This window comes from Barbus barbus, assembly GCF_936440315.1.
Source record: "Barbus barbus genome assembly, chromosome: 22".
Classification (NCBI taxonomy): Eukaryota; Metazoa; Chordata; class Actinopteri; order Cypriniformes; family Cyprinidae; genus Barbus; species Barbus barbus.
In genome coordinates, this window is record NC_136750.1 from 30748135 (window position 1) to 30769852 (window position 21718).

The 21718-nt window shown below is 41.1% G+C and overlaps 1 protein-coding gene across 1 annotated transcript in view; it reads left to right on the forward strand.

Moving 5' to 3' along the window:
* Positions 1-21718, forward strand: part of LOC306888389 (fibrillin-1-like) — a 92609-nt gene that overhangs the window by 62575 nt on the left and 8316 nt on the right. The window contains exons 36-60 of the mRNA XM_079446637.1: positions 293-415; positions 1589-1711; positions 1791-1958; positions 3210-3278; positions 3356-3481; positions 4640-4762; positions 4841-4999; positions 6106-6177; positions 6316-6441; positions 6781-6903; positions 6992-7111; positions 9366-9482; positions 9686-9811; positions 10653-10772; positions 10873-10998; positions 12611-12766; positions 12843-12902; positions 12972-13097; positions 14008-14127; positions 17144-17266; positions 17336-17467; positions 17543-17668; positions 19217-19423; positions 20257-20382; positions 21380-21502. Of these exons, the coding sequence (XP_079302763.1) occupies positions 293-415; positions 1589-1711; positions 1791-1958; positions 3210-3278; positions 3356-3481; positions 4640-4762; positions 4841-4999; positions 6106-6177; positions 6316-6441; positions 6781-6903; positions 6992-7111; positions 9366-9482; positions 9686-9811; positions 10653-10772; positions 10873-10998; positions 12611-12766; positions 12843-12902; positions 12972-13097; positions 14008-14127; positions 17144-17266; positions 17336-17467; positions 17543-17668; positions 19217-19423; positions 20257-20382; positions 21380-21502 (3120 nt within the window). The remainder of the gene's footprint in view (positions 1-292; positions 416-1588; positions 1712-1790; positions 1959-3209; positions 3279-3355; positions 3482-4639; positions 4763-4840; positions 5000-6105; positions 6178-6315; positions 6442-6780; positions 6904-6991; positions 7112-9365; positions 9483-9685; positions 9812-10652; positions 10773-10872; positions 10999-12610; positions 12767-12842; positions 12903-12971; positions 13098-14007; positions 14128-17143; positions 17267-17335; positions 17468-17542; positions 17669-19216; positions 19424-20256; positions 20383-21379; positions 21503-21718) is intronic.

Consider the following 21718-nt stretch of genomic DNA (forward strand, 5'->3'; position numbering starts at 1 on the left):
TGTGAGTGTGTGTGTGTATGTATGCGTGCTTGAGTGAGTGAGTGTGTATCTGTGTGTGTGTGTGCATGCTTGAGTGAGTGTGTGTGTGTTTGTTTGTGTGAGTGTGTGTGTGTATGTATGCGTGCTTGAGTGAGTGAGTGTGTATCTGTGTGTATGCGTGCATGCTTGAGTGAGTGAGTGTGTGTGTTTGTTCCTCAGAGCGGTGTAGTTCTGCAGCTTCCTGTGAGTCCAGTTCTTCCAGATCAAGACCCATAATGCATCACAGCTGTTGTGTGTGTATGTGTCTCCGCAGACATAGACGAGTGCACATTTGCAGACATCTGTGTGAACGGCCGCTGTCGCAACATCCCGGGTCTGTTCCGGTGCCTGTGTGACCCCGGGTACGAGCTGGACCGCAGCGGAGGAAACTGCACAGGTCTGGGATCAACCATTGAAATACTATTTGGCCAGTGGAAATGAATAAGATCAACTCTATTCTAAAATATTTATTTGATAACTATTTTAAACAGTTTTGTTTTTATGTATATTTTGATAGTTCACTGTCAAGCTACGCAAAACCACATTAATAATTGCAGACAATATCATCGATATTATACATCGATATTATGAAATCAATCTGCGATAATAAAGTTGTTTGTGTAGCTTCTCAGTGAACTTCGGCTCTGTGTAGTAAATGCTGCTCCATCTGAAAGCACATGAAAATACCAGATTTAATAACATGTTTTACTCCAAACTCCCTTCATAACATCAGTCGAGTTTTTGAAATAAATCCTTCTGTGAGATGATGTGGCTTCTTACACAGAATAAGGCACTGAACATTTCATAGTATTCTAAGCAGTGATAAATGCATTGCATTATTATATACTTTATTATAATGAAAATAATAATAAGAACTCCGATAAATCATATGTGACCCTGGACCACAAAACCAGTCATAAGGGTCAATTTTGTGAAATTGAGATTTGTACATCATATGAAAGCTGAATAAATAATATTTGGCCGAGATACAACTATTTGAAAATCTGGAATCTGAGGGTGCAAAAAAATCTAAAGCTGTCCAAATGAAGTTCTTAGCAATGCATATTACTGATAAAAAATGATCAGTTTTGATATATTTACCGTAGGAAATGTACAAAATATCTTCATGGAACATGATCTTAATATCCTAATTATTTTTGTCATAAAAGAGAAATGTATAATTTTGATCCATACAATGTATTGTTGTCTATTGCTACAGATATACCTGTGTTACTCATGACTGCTTTTGTGCTCCAGGGACACATGTATTGTTGTAGTCGTGTGTTTATTAGTCACGTTGAATCAATGAAAGCAGTTAAATCTGCTGTTTATTCATCTGCAGCGATAGGGATTTCCAGGATTTCTTCTGCGGCACGTATTTGGAGTGTCTCTGGAGATTTACTACTGATCACAGAACTGTGCTTCACTGACAAGATGTGCATGATAATCGCACCTTTTGCCTAATATTGATTGCGATTTATCGTGCAGCCCTAGATGAGACCCCAGACACATGACATGCATGATCTCTGCGCTCGTCTCATCGCTCTGTTCTCTGTCTGTTCTGTGTCAGACGTGAACGAGTGCGCTAACCCCACCACCTGCATCAGCGGCCTGTGTCTGAACACGCCAGGCAGTCACATCTGCAGCTGTCCGCCGGACTTCGAGCTCAACCCCACCGGAGTCGGCTGCGTCGGTGAGACGCCTGAACCCCAGCAGCTGCAGCTGACGCCGCCTGCGCAGCAGCTCTCATGATGTCTCTGTCTTTCTTGCAGACACTCGCTCTGGAAACTGCTACCTGGATGTGCGATATCGTGGTGATTTCTCCGACAGTCTGGACTGCTCGACCGAGATCGGGGTGGGCGTTTCCAAAGCCTCCTGTTGCTGCTCTCTGGGTCAGGCCTGGGGGTCACCCTGCGAGACCTGTCCATTGCTCAACTCCTGTGAGTCACACACGCGCACACACACATGCACACATTCACATATACACACACACATACGCGCGCGAACACACGCACTCACATATACTCACACACACACACACAGTCACATATACTCACACACGCACTCCCATATACTCACACGCACTCAAATATACGTGCTCACACACACACACACAGTCACATATACTCACACACGCACTCACATATACTCACACACACACACACACACACAGTCACATATACACACACACATATGCGCGCGAACACACGCACTCACATATACTCACACACACACACACACACACAGTCACATATACGCACACACATACGCGCACGAACACACGCACTCACATATACTCACACACACACACACACACATTCACATATACGCACACACATACGCGCACGAACACACGCACTCACATATACTCACACGCACTCAAATATACGTGCTCACACACACACACACACACGCACACACACAGTCACATATACTCACACACGCACTCACACACACACACACACATTCACACACACGCACTCCCATATACTCACACGCACTCAAATATACGTGCTCACACACACACACAGTCACATATACACACACACGCACTCCCATATACTCACACGCACTCAAATATACGTGCTCACACACACACACAGTCACATATACACACACACGCACTCACATATACTCACACATACGTGTGCACGCACACACAAATAAACACACACACTCTCTCACACACACATTTGCGAGCTCTCCATTCATTCACTGCTATTATAGCTAGCATTATAGTTATCGTCATTGTTAAAGGGTTAGTTAACCCCATAATGAAAATTAGCCTGTGTTTTATTCACCCTCAAGGCATCCAAGGTGTATATGACTTTCTTCTTTCAGACAAATCCAATTAGAGTTATATTAAAAATTTGACCTTGCTTTTCCAAGCTTTATAATGGCAGTAGGTGGGTGTTTTTGTTCAACAGTCCAAAAGAAGTTAAATAAAGCACATCCATCCATTATAAAATGTGCCTCACATGGCTCCAGGGGGTAAAAAACAATCTGTATTTAAAAAGTTATAAACACTTTTCTCTCACTTCTGCTAACTGTCATACGCTGAAGCTGTTCCGGTGGATGACGTAGGATGTATGTGTAGCATAAGTGTAATTATCATTATAGTTATCGTTAATGATTATAATTATAGTTGTTGGATAGTTATCATTCTTTGATGTGTTGTTTGTTTCTCTCAGCGGAGTACAGGATTCTGTGTCCTGGAGGAGAAGGTTTCCGACCCAATCCCATCACTGTGATACTAGAGGGTAGATCTACAGCACACACACACACACACACTTCCGTCCTCCAGTGCTGTATGCTGACCTCTCTGTCTGTGTGTCAGATATCAACGAGTGTCAGGAGCTGCCTGGTCTGTGTCAGGGAGGAAACTGCATCAACACGTTTGGCAGTTTTCACTGTGAATGTCCGAAAGGTTTTGCACTCAATGAAGACACCAGGATCTGTGAAGGTCAGTCCGACTTCCTCTTTCACACACTCTCTCTGTCGCTCTCACTAAGTCAGCTTTAAGTCGTGCTTCACATCCTGTACACAGTTTTTCCAGCATCATTATAAAACATCAGCATGAAGCAACAAAAGTGCGAGTCAGTTTAAAATGATTTTTTTTTTTTACTTTATTTTTATACATTAAAGCAAATTACAAACAATCAACTAAACATTGCTTGACAGAAGCAGTGACTTAAAAAAAAAAAAAGAAATGATACAAATAAATAAGAAGAGTAGAAAGAAAACACATACAACAGTGGTCACCAACTTTTTACGCCCAAGATCCCTGACCTCGGCCTTCATGAAAGACCAAATCTACCTATTGAAGAATTGATAGAAAAAGACATCAGATTGTACTTCCAATTTGAGGCCTTTTATTTAGTGTTTTAATTAATGATGTACCGATCAGGGCCTATTTAGAATCTGATTTTTTTGTTGTTTTTAATTGGGAAATTGGTTATTGATACTGGTTGCTGAGTTTTTTTGTTTCGTTTTTTTTTTTCAAGCAAATTTATTTGCTTTATAAAACGCAAACTTACCCTTTATACGGAGATAAGAGAAGAAAATGCCATTATTGCCATCAAAACTTTTCTCAAGACAGTTCTTTTCAGTGATACATTAATATAACCCCACACCCCCAATTCAATATTATATTTTTTTCCTATATTTCGACCATCGTGAAGCTATTGTTCTCTGCCTGCTTCAGTATTTTCTCCTCTTTGCGCTCGTCTTCAGCGTCTCTGGCCTGTGCGTGATGTATTTTTCTTGATCACTGTCCCAGTCGATCTGAAAAATTAGTACAAAAAAGACAGTACAAAGACTGGAGAATGCATTTTTGTACTTATTTTACTGTTATTTTCGGGATATTCTAGGACAGTGATAAAGATCTACCAGTCGATCGCGAGACCACTGACATACAACATTGTCAAATAATACAACAGGGAATAAATCAGGTTTCCTTACCAAACAGTTCATTTTCAATGCGTCCAAATACATAGAAACAGGTGTCCACTTTTGTATAAAAATGTCCAGTTTCAGTTGGAATTGGACAGTCATATATTCCATTCTATAAATAGATTGTTTGAAATGCATTTGAATTAAAATTGTGTGTGTGTGTGTGTAGATGTGAATGAGTGTGAGCGTCCCGGCATCTGTGGTCCGGGTCAGTGTTACAACACCATTGGGAACTACACTTGCATCTGTCCTCCGGAGTACATGCAGATCAACGGAGGAAACAACTGCATGGGTGAGTCACGCTACACGCGTCACGCCAGCGGTTTCCCTCACAGCAGACTGTGACGTTTTTGTTGTGCTGTGTGTTCAGACGTGAGGAAGAGCTTGTGCTACAGGAACTACTACTCTGATAACGCCACATGTGATGGGGAGCTGACCTTCAACATGACCAAGAAGTTCTGCTGCTGCTCGTATAACATCGGCCGGGCCTGGAATAAACCCTGCGAGCAGTGTCCCGTCCCCAGCACCAGTGAGACACACTAATACTCATTCATTCAGCGCACGCTTTCGTCTGAAGCACATGAGGAGTACAACAAGCCATTCATCTGAGGAGGAAATAGCATGAGAAAGTTTCAAATGTCTTTGTGTCTAGACGAGAACAGGCTAGAACAGAGAGGGGTTGAAGAAATAGTGAAATGCATGAAAGGGGTTTTTAGCCATTTCTTGAATATTGTCAGGGATTTGGCACGTGAACCAGGGTCTTTAAAAATTGTACATTTATTTTTAGCACGTTTAAGGCTATAAAAAGTCCTAAATATCTTATATTGTCAAGAAAAATCGTTATTATAATTTCAATAGGTCTTAAATTTTTGGACAGAAAAACAGGAATTTTACTATGATTAACTTATGGCTATGATTTGATTAAATAAATGTGAGGGCTGTGTGTTTCAAACTAAAAACATGGTGCAATTGCGTGTATATATATATATATATATATATATACACATGATTTGGAATATATATTTTCATTAGTGCTGTCAAACGATTAATCGCATCTAAAATAAAAGTTTTTGTTTGCACACAGTATGTGTGTGTACTGTGTATGTTTATTATGCATATATAAATACACACACATACAGTATATATTTAAAAAATATGTACATGCGTTGACATGTATATATATTTATGTTCATAAAATTTATATTATATATATATATAAATATATTTAATATGTGAACATATTTTTCTGAAATATATACATGCATGTGTGTGTATTTATATATACACGATAAATATACACAGTACACAGATATGTTATGTAAACAAAAACTTTTATTTTGGATGCGACTGATCGTTTGACAGCACTAATTTTTCAAATGAATACAAATATAATCATTTATAATTGTGACTCTCTTTTCTTAAAAAAAGTTTAAAAAAAGTTTTTTTATTTGTTTGTCAGAATCTGAATTTGAACTGTAAATTTGTTTAAATTGACTTTGCCCTACCTCTCATACATTAAAAATTTTGTGCAGGTCTTAAAAAAGGTCTTAAAAAGCCTTAAATTGATGAAAAAAAAAATCTTCAGATATACCGACAAACACACAGTCATGACTGTAACGCTGTTCTCTGCTGCAGATGAGTTCGCTGTGCTGTGTGGAAGTGAGAGACCTGGATATTTCATTGACATTTACACCGGTCAAGTCATTGGTAAACACACAGACACACTCAATGATATTCAAACACACAGTTCTGTGTCTGCAAGACTTCACATCCATCCTCTGTGTGTGTGTGTGTGTGTGTGTGTGTGTGTGTGTGTGTGTGTGTGTGTGTGTGTGTGAACCGCAGACATCGACGAGTGCCGTGAGATTCCCGGTGTGTGTGAGAATGGTGTGTGTATCAACATGATCGGCAGTTTCCGCTGTGAATGTCCGATGGGTTTCGTCTATAATGACAAGCTGCTGATCTGTGAGGGTAAGAGCTCTAAATATTAATCCTCTTTATTTTAGTTTATCATATGTTTGCATATATGCCTGTTAGGAAAAAAGAATGTTGTCTGTTAGTAATTCAAAACCTTGATTCATGACATTTCATGGTTTTATATCAATAAATAATAAACAAACATCATAATATAGTGAAAAATATTACTGAAACGCTTTGATACGACTGTATTTTATCAAATAAGAGCCCCTGTTACACCCCTCTGGAGAGTGAAATCTGTAATAAACAAAAAATGTGACAGGATCTGTGACAATCTGTGTAAATTAATTAAGATGATTGACTCTCAGTGCTCTGTGAATGATGTGTGTGCAGATATTGACGAGTGTCAGAACGGGCCGGTGTGTCAGCAGAACGCTGTCTGTCTGAACGTTCCTGGAAGTTTCCGCTGCGAGTGTAAACCTGGATACCGGCAAACTCCCACCCAGCAGTGTGTCGGTGAGTGTGTGTTTAATGGAAATATCTCATATTGCTCATAGTGTGTGTTATGATGATGATGGTGATGATGTGTGACTCTTCCTCTCAGATCGTAATGAGTGTGCTGAGAATCCAAACATCTGCAGTCCTGGTCAGTGTATTGACATGGTGGGTAGTTACCGCTGCATCTGCCCCAACGGCTTCAAATCCACACCAGACCTGTGTATCGGTGAGAGATCAGCCTCACACACCCATCTGTCTGTCTGTGGTACATCCTCATGTAGATAACTAACTAACCTTCTGGGGTCTGTTTTCATAACTAACTGACTATGTTCATAACTAACTAACTGTCTGTGTTCATAATTAACCAACTACACGTGTTCATAACTAACTAACCATATGTGGTCTGTGTTCATAAATAACTGACCGTCTGATGTCTGTTTGTAACCGTCTGTGGTCTGTCTTCATAACTAACCGACCGTCTGTGGTCTGTCTTCATAACTAACCGACCGTCTGTGGACTGTGGTCATAACTAACCGACCGTCTGTGGTCTGTCTTCATAACTAACCGACCGTCTGTGGACTGTCTTCATAACTAACCGACCGTCTGTGGACTGTGGTCATAACTAACCGACCGTCTGTGGACTGTGGTCATAACTAACTGACCGTCTGTGGACTGTGGTCATAACTAACCGACCGTCTGTGGACTGTGGTCATAACTAACTGACCGTCTGTGGACTGTGGTCATAACCAACTGACCGTCTGTGGACTGTGGTCATAACTAACTGACCGTCTGTGGACTGTCTTCATAACTAACCGACCGTCTGTGGTCTGTCTTCATAACTAACCGACCGTCTGTGGACTGTGGTCATAACTAACCGACCGTCTGTGGACTGTGGTCATAACTAACTGACCGTCTGTGGACTGTGGTCATAACTAACTGACCGTCTGTGGACTGTGGTCATAACCAACTGACCGTCTGTGGACTGTGGTCATAACTAACCGACCGTCTGTGGTCTGTCTTCATAACTAACCGACCGTCTGTGGACTGTGGTCATAACTAACTGACCGTCTGTGGACTGTGGTCATAACCAACTGACCGTCTGTGGACTGTGGTCATAACTAACCGACCGTCTGTGGACTGTGGTCATAACTAACCGACCGTCTGTGGACTGTGGTCATAACTAACTGACCGTCTGTGGACTGTGGTCATAACTAACCGACCGTCTGTGGACTGTGGTCATAACTAACCGACCGTCTGTGGTCTGTCTTCATAACTAACCGACCGTCTGTGGACTGTGGTCATAACTAACTGACCGTCTGTGGACTGTGGTCATAACCAACTGACCGTCTGTGGACTGTGGTCATAACTAACCGACCGTCTGTGGTCTGTCTTCATAACTAACCGACCGTCTGTGGACTGTGGTCATAACTAACTGACCGTCTGTGGACTGTGGTCATAACCAACTGACCGTCTGTGGACTGTGGTCATAACTAACCGACCGTCTGTGGACTGTGGTCATAACTAACCGACCGTCTGTGGACTGTGGTCATAACTAACCGACCGTCTGTGGACTGTGGTCATAACTAACTGACCGTCTGTGGACTGTGGTCATAACTAACCGACCGTCTGTGGTCTGTCTTCATAACTAACCGACCGTCTGTGGACTGTGGTCATAACTAACTGACCGTCTGTGGACTGTGGTCATAACCAACTGACCGTCTGTGGACTGTGGTCATAACTAACCGACCGTCTGTGGACTGTGGTCATAACTAACTGACCGTCTGTGGACTGTGGTCATAACCAACTGACCGTCTGTGGACTGTGGTCATAACTAACCGACCGTCTGTGGACTGTGGTCATAACTAACTGACCGTCTGTGGACTGTGGTCATAACTAACCGACCGTCTGTGGTCTGTCTTCATAACTAACCGACCGTCTGTGGACTGTGGTCATAACTAACTGACCGTCTGTGGTCTGTCTTCATAACTAACCGACCGTCTGTGGACTGTGGTCATAACTAACCGACCGTCTGTGGACTGTGGTCATAACTAACTGACCGTCTGTGGACTGTGGTCATAACTAACCGACCGTCTGTGGACTGTGGTCATAACCAACTGACCGTCTGTGGACTGTGGTCATAACTAACCGACCGTCTGTGGACTGTGGTCATAACTAACTGACCGTCTGTGGACTGTGGTCATAACTAACCGACCGTCTGTGGTCTGTCTTCATAACTAACTGACCGTCTGTGGACTGTGGTCATAACTAACTGACCGTCTGTGGACTGTGGTCATAACTAACTGACCGTCTGTGGACTGTGGTCATAACTAACCGACCGTCTGTGGACTGTGGTCATAACTAACCGACCGTCTGTGGTCTGTCTTCATAACTAACTGACCGTCTGTGGACTGTGTTCATAACCAACTGACCGTCTGTGGTCTGTGTTCGTAACTAACTGACCGTCTGTGGTCTGTGTTCAGATGTGGACGAGTGCGAGCGTCAGCCGTGTGGAAATGGAACCTGTAAGAACACTGTGGGCTCCTACAACTGTCTGTGTTACCCAGGTTTCCAGCTGTCACACAACAACGACTGCATCGGTACACACACACGCACAAGTGTTCACCAATGGTGTTTTAATGATGATACTGTTTTCTTTTACTATCATTATTGATTTCCTGTTGACTTGAAGCATGAAGCTGTTATGTAAAAGTTTATAAATAAGCACAGAATATTTATTAATTCCACAGCAGACAGACATGTGTTTGTGTGTTAATGGCTCTGTTTTGTTTGTGTCGTTCAGACACAGATGAGTGCTCATCGCTTAGGGGCTTGTGTCGGAACGGAAACTGCATCAACACGGTGGGCTCGTTTGTGTGCGTGTGTCTGGACGGGTATAAACTCTCTCCTGATGGCCGGATGTGTGTGGGTGAGTCCTGAAGCTGCTCTGCTGGACCTGCAGTGTGTGTGTGTACCTATGTGTGTGTTTATAGTGGTGGCCAAAATGATTAGAGCACTATTATTTTCAGCAGCTAAAAGATGGTTTTAAGTCAGTTGTTTCTATCTTTTGCTGTAGTGTGTCAGTAAAAAATATATTTACATTTCCAAACATTGATTTTTGCCATTAATTGTAATAATACAGTGAGATTTTTGTGCCCCACACAGAGATCTGATCTGATTATCATCAGTCTGTCTGGAATGACATGAAGAAACAGAACAAACTGAGACAGACTAAATCCAGAAGAACTGTGTCTCCAAGACGCTTCAAGAAAGCTGCCTGCAAAGCTACAGTGCTGTTAAAAGTTTTAGGGACTTGTAAATAAATAGTTATGTCATAAATAGATTTTCTTTATCAGTTAACTTCTATGAACTAAATTAAATTAACATTTGTTGTGAGCATCCTTTGTGTTTAAAGCAGCTTTTGTCCTCGGTGCACTTGAGCAGAGTTTCTCAGGAGCTTTGCAGGAGGTTTCTTGAAGCGTCTTTGAGACACAGTTCTTCTGGATTTAGTCTGTCTCAGTTTGTTCTGTTTCTTCATGTCATTCCAGACAGACTGATGATGATCAGATCTCTGTGTGGAGCACAAAAATCTCACTGTATTATTACAATTAATGGCAAAAATCTATTTTTGGAAATGTAAACTGATATTTCCTGCTGACACACTACAGCAAAAGATAGAAATAACTGACTTAAAACCATTTTTAGCTGCTGAAAATAATAGTGCTCTAATCATTTTGCCCACCATTGTACATCACGTCTCTTCTGCTCAGACATCAACGAGTGTTTGATCAACCCTGGGACCTGCGGCCCGGGAACATGCCAGAATCTGGACGGATCCTACAGGTGCATCTGTCCTCCTGGATATTTCCTGCAGAACGACAGGTGTGAAGGTCAGTGAGGCTCTGGACGATGGTCACGGCATCACTAGCGCTAGTGCTCATAGTGAGTGTGTTCAAACTGCTTCATCTGTGTGTGTGTGTGCTTGCTCAGATATCGACGAATGCTCTCAGACCGCAGAGATCTGCATCTTTGGCAAGTGTGTGAACACGCAGGGCAGCTTCAGGTGCGAGTGTCCGGAGGGATTCCAGCTGTCCTCGACCGGAAAGAGATGTGTGGGTGAGTGATTTCAGATATATCCCACAATTCCACTGGTCTTCATTCCAGTACACCAGGTTTTTGAAAACGTGATGCTACAGGTCATCAATCAGGAATCTCGTCATGTTTAATGAGAGAATGATGTGTTCCTCATGAAGCAGGAAGGAGACAGAACGCAAGGCTGTTCGTTCATTTGTTTTCTTTCACTTGCTCACACTTTCCATTCTGACTCCATGGACAGGACAGGGTGTGTGTGTGTAGAGGGTGTAAAGCAGGGCTATTCAATTGGCGGCCCGCGGGCCCAATCCGGCCCGCCAATCATCTTCATCCGGCCCGAGGAAGAGTACGCAGGTTCCACATTCGCCTTGAATTGTTCTTGCACTAATTAGTTTGTCCACAAGGTGGCAACACTGGCCCGGGCCAGCCAAAAAGAAAAGGGAGAGACGCAATTACAACTGGAGCGGAGGCGGAACAGGGGGAGGGACATAGGGCCAGGTCCACGTGGAAGTGGAGTGGAGTGGCCAGGGACCGAGGCAGAGTCAGCAAAGCAGGAAGCTAGGGCGGAGTCGACGGAACTGGAGCCCACCAGGGCAGAGCAGAATATCTCCTCGGGAGAGCAGGTGGAGCAGAAGACCACCAGACTGGAGCAGAAGACCACCACGGCAGAGCAGAAGACCACCAGAGTGGGTCAGAAGACCACCAGAGCGAGACAGCTGACCTCCACAGCGGAGCAGACAGACCAGGAGCCCACCAGTGCTGAGCAGACAGGGCAGGAGACCTCCATGGCGGAGCTGACAGAGCAGAAGCCTGCCAGTGCGGAGCAGACAAGGCAAGAGAACACCATGATGGATCAGGAGAGCACCACGACAGATCAGGAACCCACAGTAGAGATTGGAACCTAGGGAAAACTGAGACACACGAGACAGACAGAGAATCGATGGGCCCAAGGGATGAGGCAGAGAACACTAAAAAATCATCAATAGGTTCACTGGCTGACACGGGCAGAAAAAGCTTTCAAAAAAAAAGCTTTCAAGAAAGAAAAACGAATAATCAAATGTTAAAATTACTTCAGTGTGTTCAATACAAATAAATTGATTATTAAAACTACAAAAGCAGTTCAATCGAGCAGCAATCTTTTGTTTTAACATTAATGCGGATGGCCTGTAGATTAAGACCTACTGTACTGCACGGATCTAATACAGTGTTACACTTTAGATGTTTTCCCCAACAGTTCCCTAAACATTCACTTAAGATATAACAGATTATGTTTGCGTGAATAGCCTACTTAAATACTGTAATCCTGTGTATACATTATGTGTATATTTATCGCTATCGTGCACAGACGGAATATCAGTCAGCGGCAGCGCAAGAAGAGAACAGAGAAAAAGGTACTCCTCTCAGAAAATGTACAAATAAAGATCATTTTAGATGTTTAATTACTATTTGGAGCTTTAGGATCGCTAGACGAGGCCTTAATGAACTCATTCTTGTGAAGATCTCAAATTCCACCAAAATCGCCATTTTTCACTTTTTTTTTTTTCTTTTTTTGTCTGTAGCTCAAAATTAGCCCATGCACATTCACACTCATTTTGCCGGCACGGGTCACATATCAATGTCTGTTTCTCGCCATCAGATATTCGTGTGAATTACTGTTACACTAAGTTTGAGAACGGACGCTGTCAGGCTCCGAAGCCCTTCAACACAACTAAAGGCTCCTGCTGCTGCAGCGTGATGCCGGGTCAGGGATGGGGAGACCCCTGTGAGATCTGCCCCTCTCCAGAGGAGGAGGGTGAGTACACACACACACTTGCGCACACACACACGATGTGATGGCAGTAATAGTTATTGTGTGTGTGTTTCAACAGCATACAAAGCTCTGTGTCCTGCATCTGGTAAAATCCTCACTATAGACGACACGGCTGTGGGTGAGTGTCTCTGAACCAGACTCGCACATGTGTGTTTGTGAGCACAGACTGATCAGTCGTGTGTTTCAGATGTGGACGAGTGTTTAGAAAACCCCGGCATCTGTAAGAACGGCCACTGCATCAACACAGACGGGACGTTCCGCTGCGAATGCCCCTTCGGCTACCGGCTCGACTTTACGGGGATCAACTGTGAAGGTGTGTGTTTAAACCAATCTTCACAGAAATCACAGCAAAATTCATTGATTATGAAAACAAGTTCAATTTCAGCCGTAAAGCAGCTTTACATTTATTCATATCAGTTCAGTTCATTGTTGATTCAGTCTGATGTTGATTCAGTTCAGTTCAATATTGATTCAGTACTCTTTTGATTCATTTCAGTTCAGGGCAGATTCAATTCAGTTTAATGTTGATTCGGTTCAGTGTTGATTCAGTTCAAATACAGTGTCATTAAAATGTTTCAAAATTCAATCATTATTGAACAAATTCAGTTTCAGCTGTAAAACGGCTCCACAGAAGACAATAGTGACATTATTCAGATTCAGTTCAGTGTTAATTCGGTTCAAAGTCAGTTTAGTTCAGTGTTGATTCAGTATAGTGTTGATTCGGTTCACTTCAATGCTAATTCAGTTTAGTATTAATTTAATTCAGTTTAAAATTGATTTAGTTCAGTTCAATGTTGATTCAATTCAGTTTATTAAAAGTCTCATTCAAATATTTCAAAATTCATTAATTATGAAAAATTCAGCTGTTATCAGCTCTACAGAAGAACAATAGTGTCATTATTCAGATCTTTTCAGTTCAATTTTAATTTAGTTAATTTCATTGTTGATTCAGTCAGTTTCATGTTGATTCTGTTTGGTTCAATAATTGTGTCATTAAAATCTTGTACAATTCATTATGAAACAAATTCTATTCCAGGAGACAATAGAGTCAGTATTCAGTTCAGGTTTTGTTCTCTGTTGCAGTTAGATTGATAATATTATATTAAACACACGATTGAGGATGATGAGGAGTGTGTTGAACGTGAGCTCACGTGTGTGTGTGTGTGTGTGTGTGTGTGCATGTGTGTGTGTGTGTGTGTGTTTCCTGTGCTCTCCGTCATCAGACACGAACGAGTGTGAGCTGGGGAACCCGTGTGGGAACGGCACCTGCACAAACGTGGAGGGAGCGTTTGAGTGCAGCTGTGACGAGGGCTTCGAGCCCGGACCCATGATGACCTGTGAAGGTCAGTGAGGAGCTGCTGCTGTAGTTATTCTCCAGATCTGTTCCTGTAGGCCGCTCTCACACTCTTTATTCGATCTGAAGCCCACTTTGATTCATTTCTGATCCGCTGTATATTTGCATCTTCATCAGGAGTATCACTGTGAGTACTAGCAGCAGCTGATTACCTATCCAAATCTAATGATAAGTGCCTCTATTATGGGTTAGGAAAGGTTCATATTTGGGTTTTGGGAGTCCCTAACAACAGGTTGACATGCATGCAAGGTAGTGTTAATTTCGTTAACAAAGACTATGACGAAAAATGTTCGTTGACTAGCTTTTTTCCCATGATGAAGACGAGACGACAATAAGGTCAATAAACGATAACTATGACTATATCAACATACAATTTCATTGACGAAATAAGACGAGACTAAAATGTATTCAAAAAAATAAAAACTTTAACGAAAATATTTTTCGTCATATATTTTCGTCAAAATAAGGAGACAAAATGTTATTGCGGACTGCTCTACACACCTCTACTACGCAAGCTTTCATGAGTGCGGTTGCCAGTATAGTGACGGGGACAGTGAAGAGCACTGTCTTTCAGATGAGACGTTAAACCGAGGTCCTGACTCTCTGTGGTCATTAAAAATCCCATGACACTCATCGTAAAGTGTAGGGGTGTAACCCCGGTGTCCTGGCCAAATTCCCTCCACTGGCCCTTGTCAATCATGGCCTCCCAATAATTCCCATTCACTTGATTGTCTCTCACTCTCTCCTCTCCACCTGTAGCTGGTGTGTGGTGAGCGCACTGGCGCCGTTGTGCTGTGGCTGCCGTCGCATCATCCAAGTGGATGCTGCACACTGGTGGTGGTTGAGGAGAGACCACATACATGATTGTAAAGCGCTTTGGGCGCATTAACAGGATTAAAGCAATTTCTCAAATGACAACAACCATGAAACGGTTTGGGATTCGTTTTAAAAACGAGTCGTTTCAATGATTCAGAGTCGACTCTTTCTTTTGAGAAACAATTACTTTATACACGGTGCACTTTCAGATTTAAAATTTTGCAGGATGTTTTCATTCACTTAGAGGTGTGTTACACACTGCATGAAAGATCATTTTCAAAAATCCATAATGGGGCACTTTAAAACCAGTCTTAGCATTTTTCATCAAAGATAAATTTTAAAAGTTTTTTCTTGCCATGATTGTAGCCGTGGTAGCTGGCATGACATTAAACTATTAATGAACAAACAAATCTAATGATTTTTCCAAGTTGACAATAAAACAAAGATTACTGGAGTGCAGTTCACAAGAATAGTCTTACAAAATATTATTTCAGTCGTTCTATTTCAAAATTTCATGTTTTATTCGGTCTTATCAATGTTTGACATCAAAACAAAAAAACTAATTCTGCCATTTTTCTCACAATCCTGGCTTTGTTTAAAAAAAGAATTGAATTCAAAACTCAAAATTGCTAGATATAAACACAGAATTGCATTAGGGTTAAGGTTATTCTGAGAAAAATTCTGAATTCTGTGTTTATATCTGCACACAGCAAGGGGGAACGAGAAACACGAGACGAAGATGTAACTCAAAATAACAGTATTTAATAAATCCAACAAGGCAAGACAAGGCAGGGCAGATACACAGGAACACCGGGGAGTAACGAGTAGACCAGACAACACTAACTAAACAAACAGGAACTTAAATACGAGGGATAATTACAAAACACAGCTGGACAAGAATTAACTAATAATGACACTAAACAAGGACAGGAAACAAACCAAATATGTACACAAGAGAACACAAGACATACACGACAGAGGACTGACAATATCTCGTAATTCTGACTTTTTTTTCTAACAATTGTGAGAAACAAAGCCTGAATTGTGACATATAAGCTCAAAATTGTGAGAAAAAGTCGCAGTTATCTTTTTTATTATTTTATTCCGTGATGAAAATGGGCTTCCATAGTTATTTGCCATTTCTTTGTAATTCTTTGTGAAATTTACTAGCAGTTTCTGAGTGAAAATTATTTCAAAGTGAATCCTACACTAATGTTTTTTCAGTGTTCTGTGCTGCTTTTCCATTGTTTTTCTCTATAAACATATTAGATGGATGCCTTTCACCATTATATTCACATTTTGCATCTTTTGCACCTCTCATGCAGCGGAGCGCAGCATTTTAATAACATTGTTACAAGTTAAACGTAGCTCAACTTTTAAAAATCTCCAGTCCTTGCATTTTTTCATTCCACTGCCCTGCATCTTGCATTTTTAAATGCATAAACACATTTGGCCCATTATGCTTCACTAGCCATGGTTCTGTTGCTTTTAATTTACTACATAAACTCCATCAACTACAAAATGACTTGCATGAGATGCAGCACATGCTGCAACATCTGCAAAGAGACATACGCTAAACCCTAACAGACAGATCTAGAGCGTCAGTAGCGGTTCACTTGCTTCAGTTAGTCTGGATTTGTTTCACACTGATGGCCAATCATCCACTTGTTTACAAACTGAGGGCTGATGTCAAATATGACCCTAGAGCACAAAACCAGTCATAAAGGTCAATTTTGTGAAATTGAGATTTATACATCATCTAAAAGCTGAGTAAATAATCTTTCCATTGATGTATGGTTTGTTATGATAGGACAATATTTGGCTGAGATACAACTATTAGAAAATCTGGAATCTGAGGGAGCAAAAAAATCTAAATATTGAGAAAATCTCCTTTTAAAGTTGTTCAAATGAAGTAATATTACTAATAGTGCATATTACTAATCAGAAATTAAGTTTTTATATATTTATGGTAGAAAATTTACAAAATATCTTCATAGATGATCTTTACTTAATATCCTAATGATTTTTGTCATAAAAGAGAAATGTATAATTTTGATCCATACAAGGTATTGTTGTCTATTGCTACAAATATACCTGTGTTACTCATGACTGCTTCTGTGCTCCACAGTCACATATGCTCTCTAGTGTGAACACATCTTTATGTGCACTGGTGTTTGATGTGTTGTTAGATATCAACGAGTGTTCCCAGAATCCTCTGCTGTGTGCGTTCCGCTGTGTCAACACGGTGGGATCGTACGAATGCAAATGTCCAGCGGGATACGTGCTGAGAGAAGACCGCCGGATGTGCAAAGGTAAAGATGACTCTTTCAGCGTCACAAACACACATCGTCACGTTTTAACGCTCCTCTTGTGTTCATCAGATCAGAACGAGTGCGAGGAGGGTCTGGACGACTGTGCGTCCAGAGGAATGACCTGTAAGAATCTGATTGGCACGTACATGTGCATCTGCTCGCCGGGATACACCAGACAGCCCAACGGAGACAGCTGCGTGGGTGAGCACTCACATCCCGATATTTACTGATGCTGTCCACAGCGCTCAGACTCCTGATGCATGTGTTTGCGCACAGATCTGAACGAATGCTCGGTCAAACCGGGCATCTGCGAGAACGGCCGCTGCGAGAACACGGTGGGCAGTTACCGCTGCATCTGCGATCAGGGCTTCAGCCCCAGTCCCAGCAGGACCGAGTGCATCGGTAAGACACACTCACACACACATTCACAGCAGCTCTTTCGTTGCTCAGGAGACGTGGCGGAGCTCTCAGGTGTGTTGCACTGAAGTATCAGCTTTGTTTCTCTTGAAATTCCATATAAATGAGAACTAGTCATCGTCTAGTAAAGGTCTTTGCTCACTAGCCACTGGCCCCCCGACTGAGCCTGGTCAGAAGAAGCTGTGTGTCGGGTGGGATCACCTGCAATGTGGAGGGCTTTGTTCATAGTCCATGTAACTTTGCGTTTACATGGACTAGCTGCGTTTACATGGACACTTTTTGTTTCCATCGAAATTAATTCATGTTTACATGAACGCTAAATAAAGTGATCGAGTTGATATGCGTGTTTATATGTCACAAGCGTCTGATCAGATTTAATCTTTTGACATGCCCCTTCTCGTGCCCAAACCCATCGTCTGTGGATGAGAGTCTAAAACAAGGACTGATGGGACGTTGTCCTGCTCCACTTCACAGACACTGAGTGAAATAAAGCAATAAGCCCCGTGAAGCCGTGGTTTACGGTGACTTTATAACAGCTAAGGGGCGTTGTTAGGCACGACGCGAAGCGTCATACCCTTAGCTGTTATAAATTCATTGTAAACTACGGCTTCACAGGGTTTATTGCTTTTATAAAACGGTTATTCCATATACGTAGTAAGGTTACACAAAATAAAACAGAGCAAATAAAGTGTAATGATATTAATAAAAACAGTATTCTTCCACCAAACAATGTAGTTCCTCGGAAACAGTTGTGGTTGCAACTAAGTGGTTGCCAAGCAACACACAAAGTAAACAAAGGTGTGTGTTTGTAGTGTAATTTACATTTTTACTGTAATTTAATGTAGTGTAAGCTTCGAATGCGGCTCAACCAATCAGAATCAAGGACTGGAACTATCCGTTTTATGAGCAGAATTTTATGGCACTTTATTCATCAGGAAGAGCAGCACCTTCTGCGTGTCATATGTCAACATTTTAATCAGATCTGGCCAATTCAATCTGGTTACACGTGACTTTTTTTATTCTGATTGTGCTTCTAGTCCTATTACGAACGGATTATTAGGGTCCATGTAAACGCAGTTACTGAAATTTTCGCAAGCGTTTTTTGTATTCGTTATCCTAAAAATTCATCATGCACAGAAACCTTGCACACCGAGTCCGATGCGTATGTATTAATCCGTTAAGAAAAAATTAAGAAATGGAGTCTTGTGAGGATGATTTTGTTGTCCTCTCTCTTGGATAGACCCAATATTTCCTCTTTCTTTTTTTCTATTGGGTCCTTCATAAATATTAAGCTTTTTAACATTATGAGTGACTGATAACATCTTTGTTATGTAGGTTCGCAGTAAGTTCACAGTTTTAACGGACATCTTTGCTTTAATTTATTTTCAAGAAAGTGTAACAATGCAAACAGGTTTTCTGTAAGAGGTAGGTTTAGGGTTAGGGGATAGAGAATATAGTTTGGTCAATATAAAAGTAATAGAAGTCTATGGAAAGTCCCCACAATTCACAGAAACAAACGTGTGTGTGTGTCAGATAACCGTCAGGGCTTCTGCTTCCTGGAGGTCCTGCAGACCATGTGTCAGATGAGTTCCAGCAGTCGCGTCAGCGTCAGAAAATCCGAGTGCTGTTGTGATGGGGGCCGCGGCTGGGGGCCCAACTGTGAGATCTGCCCACTGCCCGGGACCATGCACTACAAGAAGATGTGCCCACTGGGCCCCGGATACACCACTGATGGCCAGGGTAGGTTTTCAGGAAACAGCTGTAATTCTGCTGCTCTATAAGTGCCACCTGCTGTCAGAGACTGGATTTACAGAGACTTATATTCACATTCAGCCTGTGTGCAGCAGTTTCTGTCTGGCCAAAAACAGATCGAATTTGCATGCCCTGCTCTAAATTTTGACCTATTGATGAAAAACAAGCTTATGTGGATTCTACACATTTAAACCATTCAGATAAGTTATCTAGAATTATTTATGGAGCAGATAAAATACATATAATCACTTATTAATCAGTTATCATTTTGTCTTAACCCTTTTCTTTATTTAAAGGCTGAAATGTGAGGTTTCCATTTTTATGAAACTTTTTCAAAGCTTTATTTGAACATTTACATTAGATATTTGAACATGCTATTAAACTGTCGTCAGTCAAGTTGTCATTTAAAATCTGAACATCATTGGTAATGTTATTGTTTTAGTGATTATGCAAACAAAAAGTCATTTTATTGTTGTTTGTTGATTTTTAAGTATAAAACTTGATTTATATGTTGGTACTTTTTGAACATCTCCAGCACATTTTAACAATACCATGATAATACTGATAACCGTGATAAATTTGGTCACTAAAATCATAATAAGAAATTCTCATACCTGCAGAGTGTGAGTTGCTCTGTCTCACACAGCCTCAGAGAGAAAGGGAGTCTCCGGTACAGTGTTCCACAACAACGCATAGCTGCCCGCAGATGCGCCTGCATATAAATCAGCCGATGCAGATTCATTTAAAAATGCTAAAAATCGGGCCGATCAATCGGTTGACATCTAGTGTGGATCTGTGGATGATCTGTGTGTGCTCTGCAGATATCGACGAGTGTAAGGTGATGGGGAATCTGTGTAAGAACGGCCAGTGTTTGAACACGCTGGGCTCCTTCAGCTGCGTCTGTAAACCCGGATACACCACTGACATCAGCGACACTCAGTGTGTGGGTGAGTCTCACACAGACGTGTTTTATTAGTGAACACAGTTCGAGACGTTTCTTAGATCTCTTCTGAAACTCTAGAGGAGACGTGTGAGATTACTGATGACTGCAATAAATATAATGATAATTTTAACAATAACTACAGCGATAAGTACAGTCAAATACTGAGTAATATAAATTAACTACATGTACTTACTATATGGTTAGGGTTTGGGTTACTTGCATGTGATTATGCATAATATATTGTTATTATAATAATAAGTACATGTAACGTGTAACAAGGACACCTTGAAATAACATGTTACCCATGATAACTGTAACAATAAATATAGCGACAATTATGTTAACTATAACAATAACTACAGCAATAGCTATAACGATAACCAGAGTGATGACTAATAACTATAACATGACTATAAACGATAAATATAGTGAAAAAGATAATAAAACTGATAACTACAGCAATAACTATAATAATAGCTATGATAGCTACAATGATAACTATTATAATAGATATAACTATAACTACAGCAATAGCTAAAACAATAGCTATAACAGTAACTACAGCAATAACATAATTATAACCATGACTATAAACAATACTATACGAACTAAAGTGATAACGATAACTACAGTAATAACTACACAATAACACAACTGTAAATATAACATTGACTATAGCGATAAGCATAATGATAATGAAAGGGAAAAATATGCCAGTAACTATAACCATGGCTATAATGATAATATAACTATAACTGTAACCATGACTATAATCAGAATTGTAGCAATGACTATAGCGATAACTACAACAAATATATACTACTATATAACAACTATAAAATTAACTATAGCGAAAACTATATAATAAGTGTGATAACTATAACAATAACTCACACAAACAAGTGTTTGTTTCACGATATCAGTGAGATCAACTCATAGACTATCATTATTTTCTATCAGATCAATATTTTGTATGTCCTAACCTAACCGTGTGTGTGTAGATGTGGACGAGTGTGTTCAGGCTCCGAAACCCTGTAACTTCATCTGTAAGAACACGGATGGTGGATATCTGTGCTCCTGCCCACGAGGATACGTGCTGCAGGACGATGCCAAGAGCTGCCGGGGTAAAACACACACACACACACACACACACAGAGAGAGCGGTTAGTGAGTCTAGACTAAATCTGACTTCCTACTGCCCCAGATAACACATACAAACACATGGCTGATTAAATATACATCACATTAACGACTCATGGCTCATTATTTACACCGGTGCAGCGTTACGTCTGTAGTCTCGGAGCCCAGGTTCACTGGCGGGACAGCGTGCACACACATGT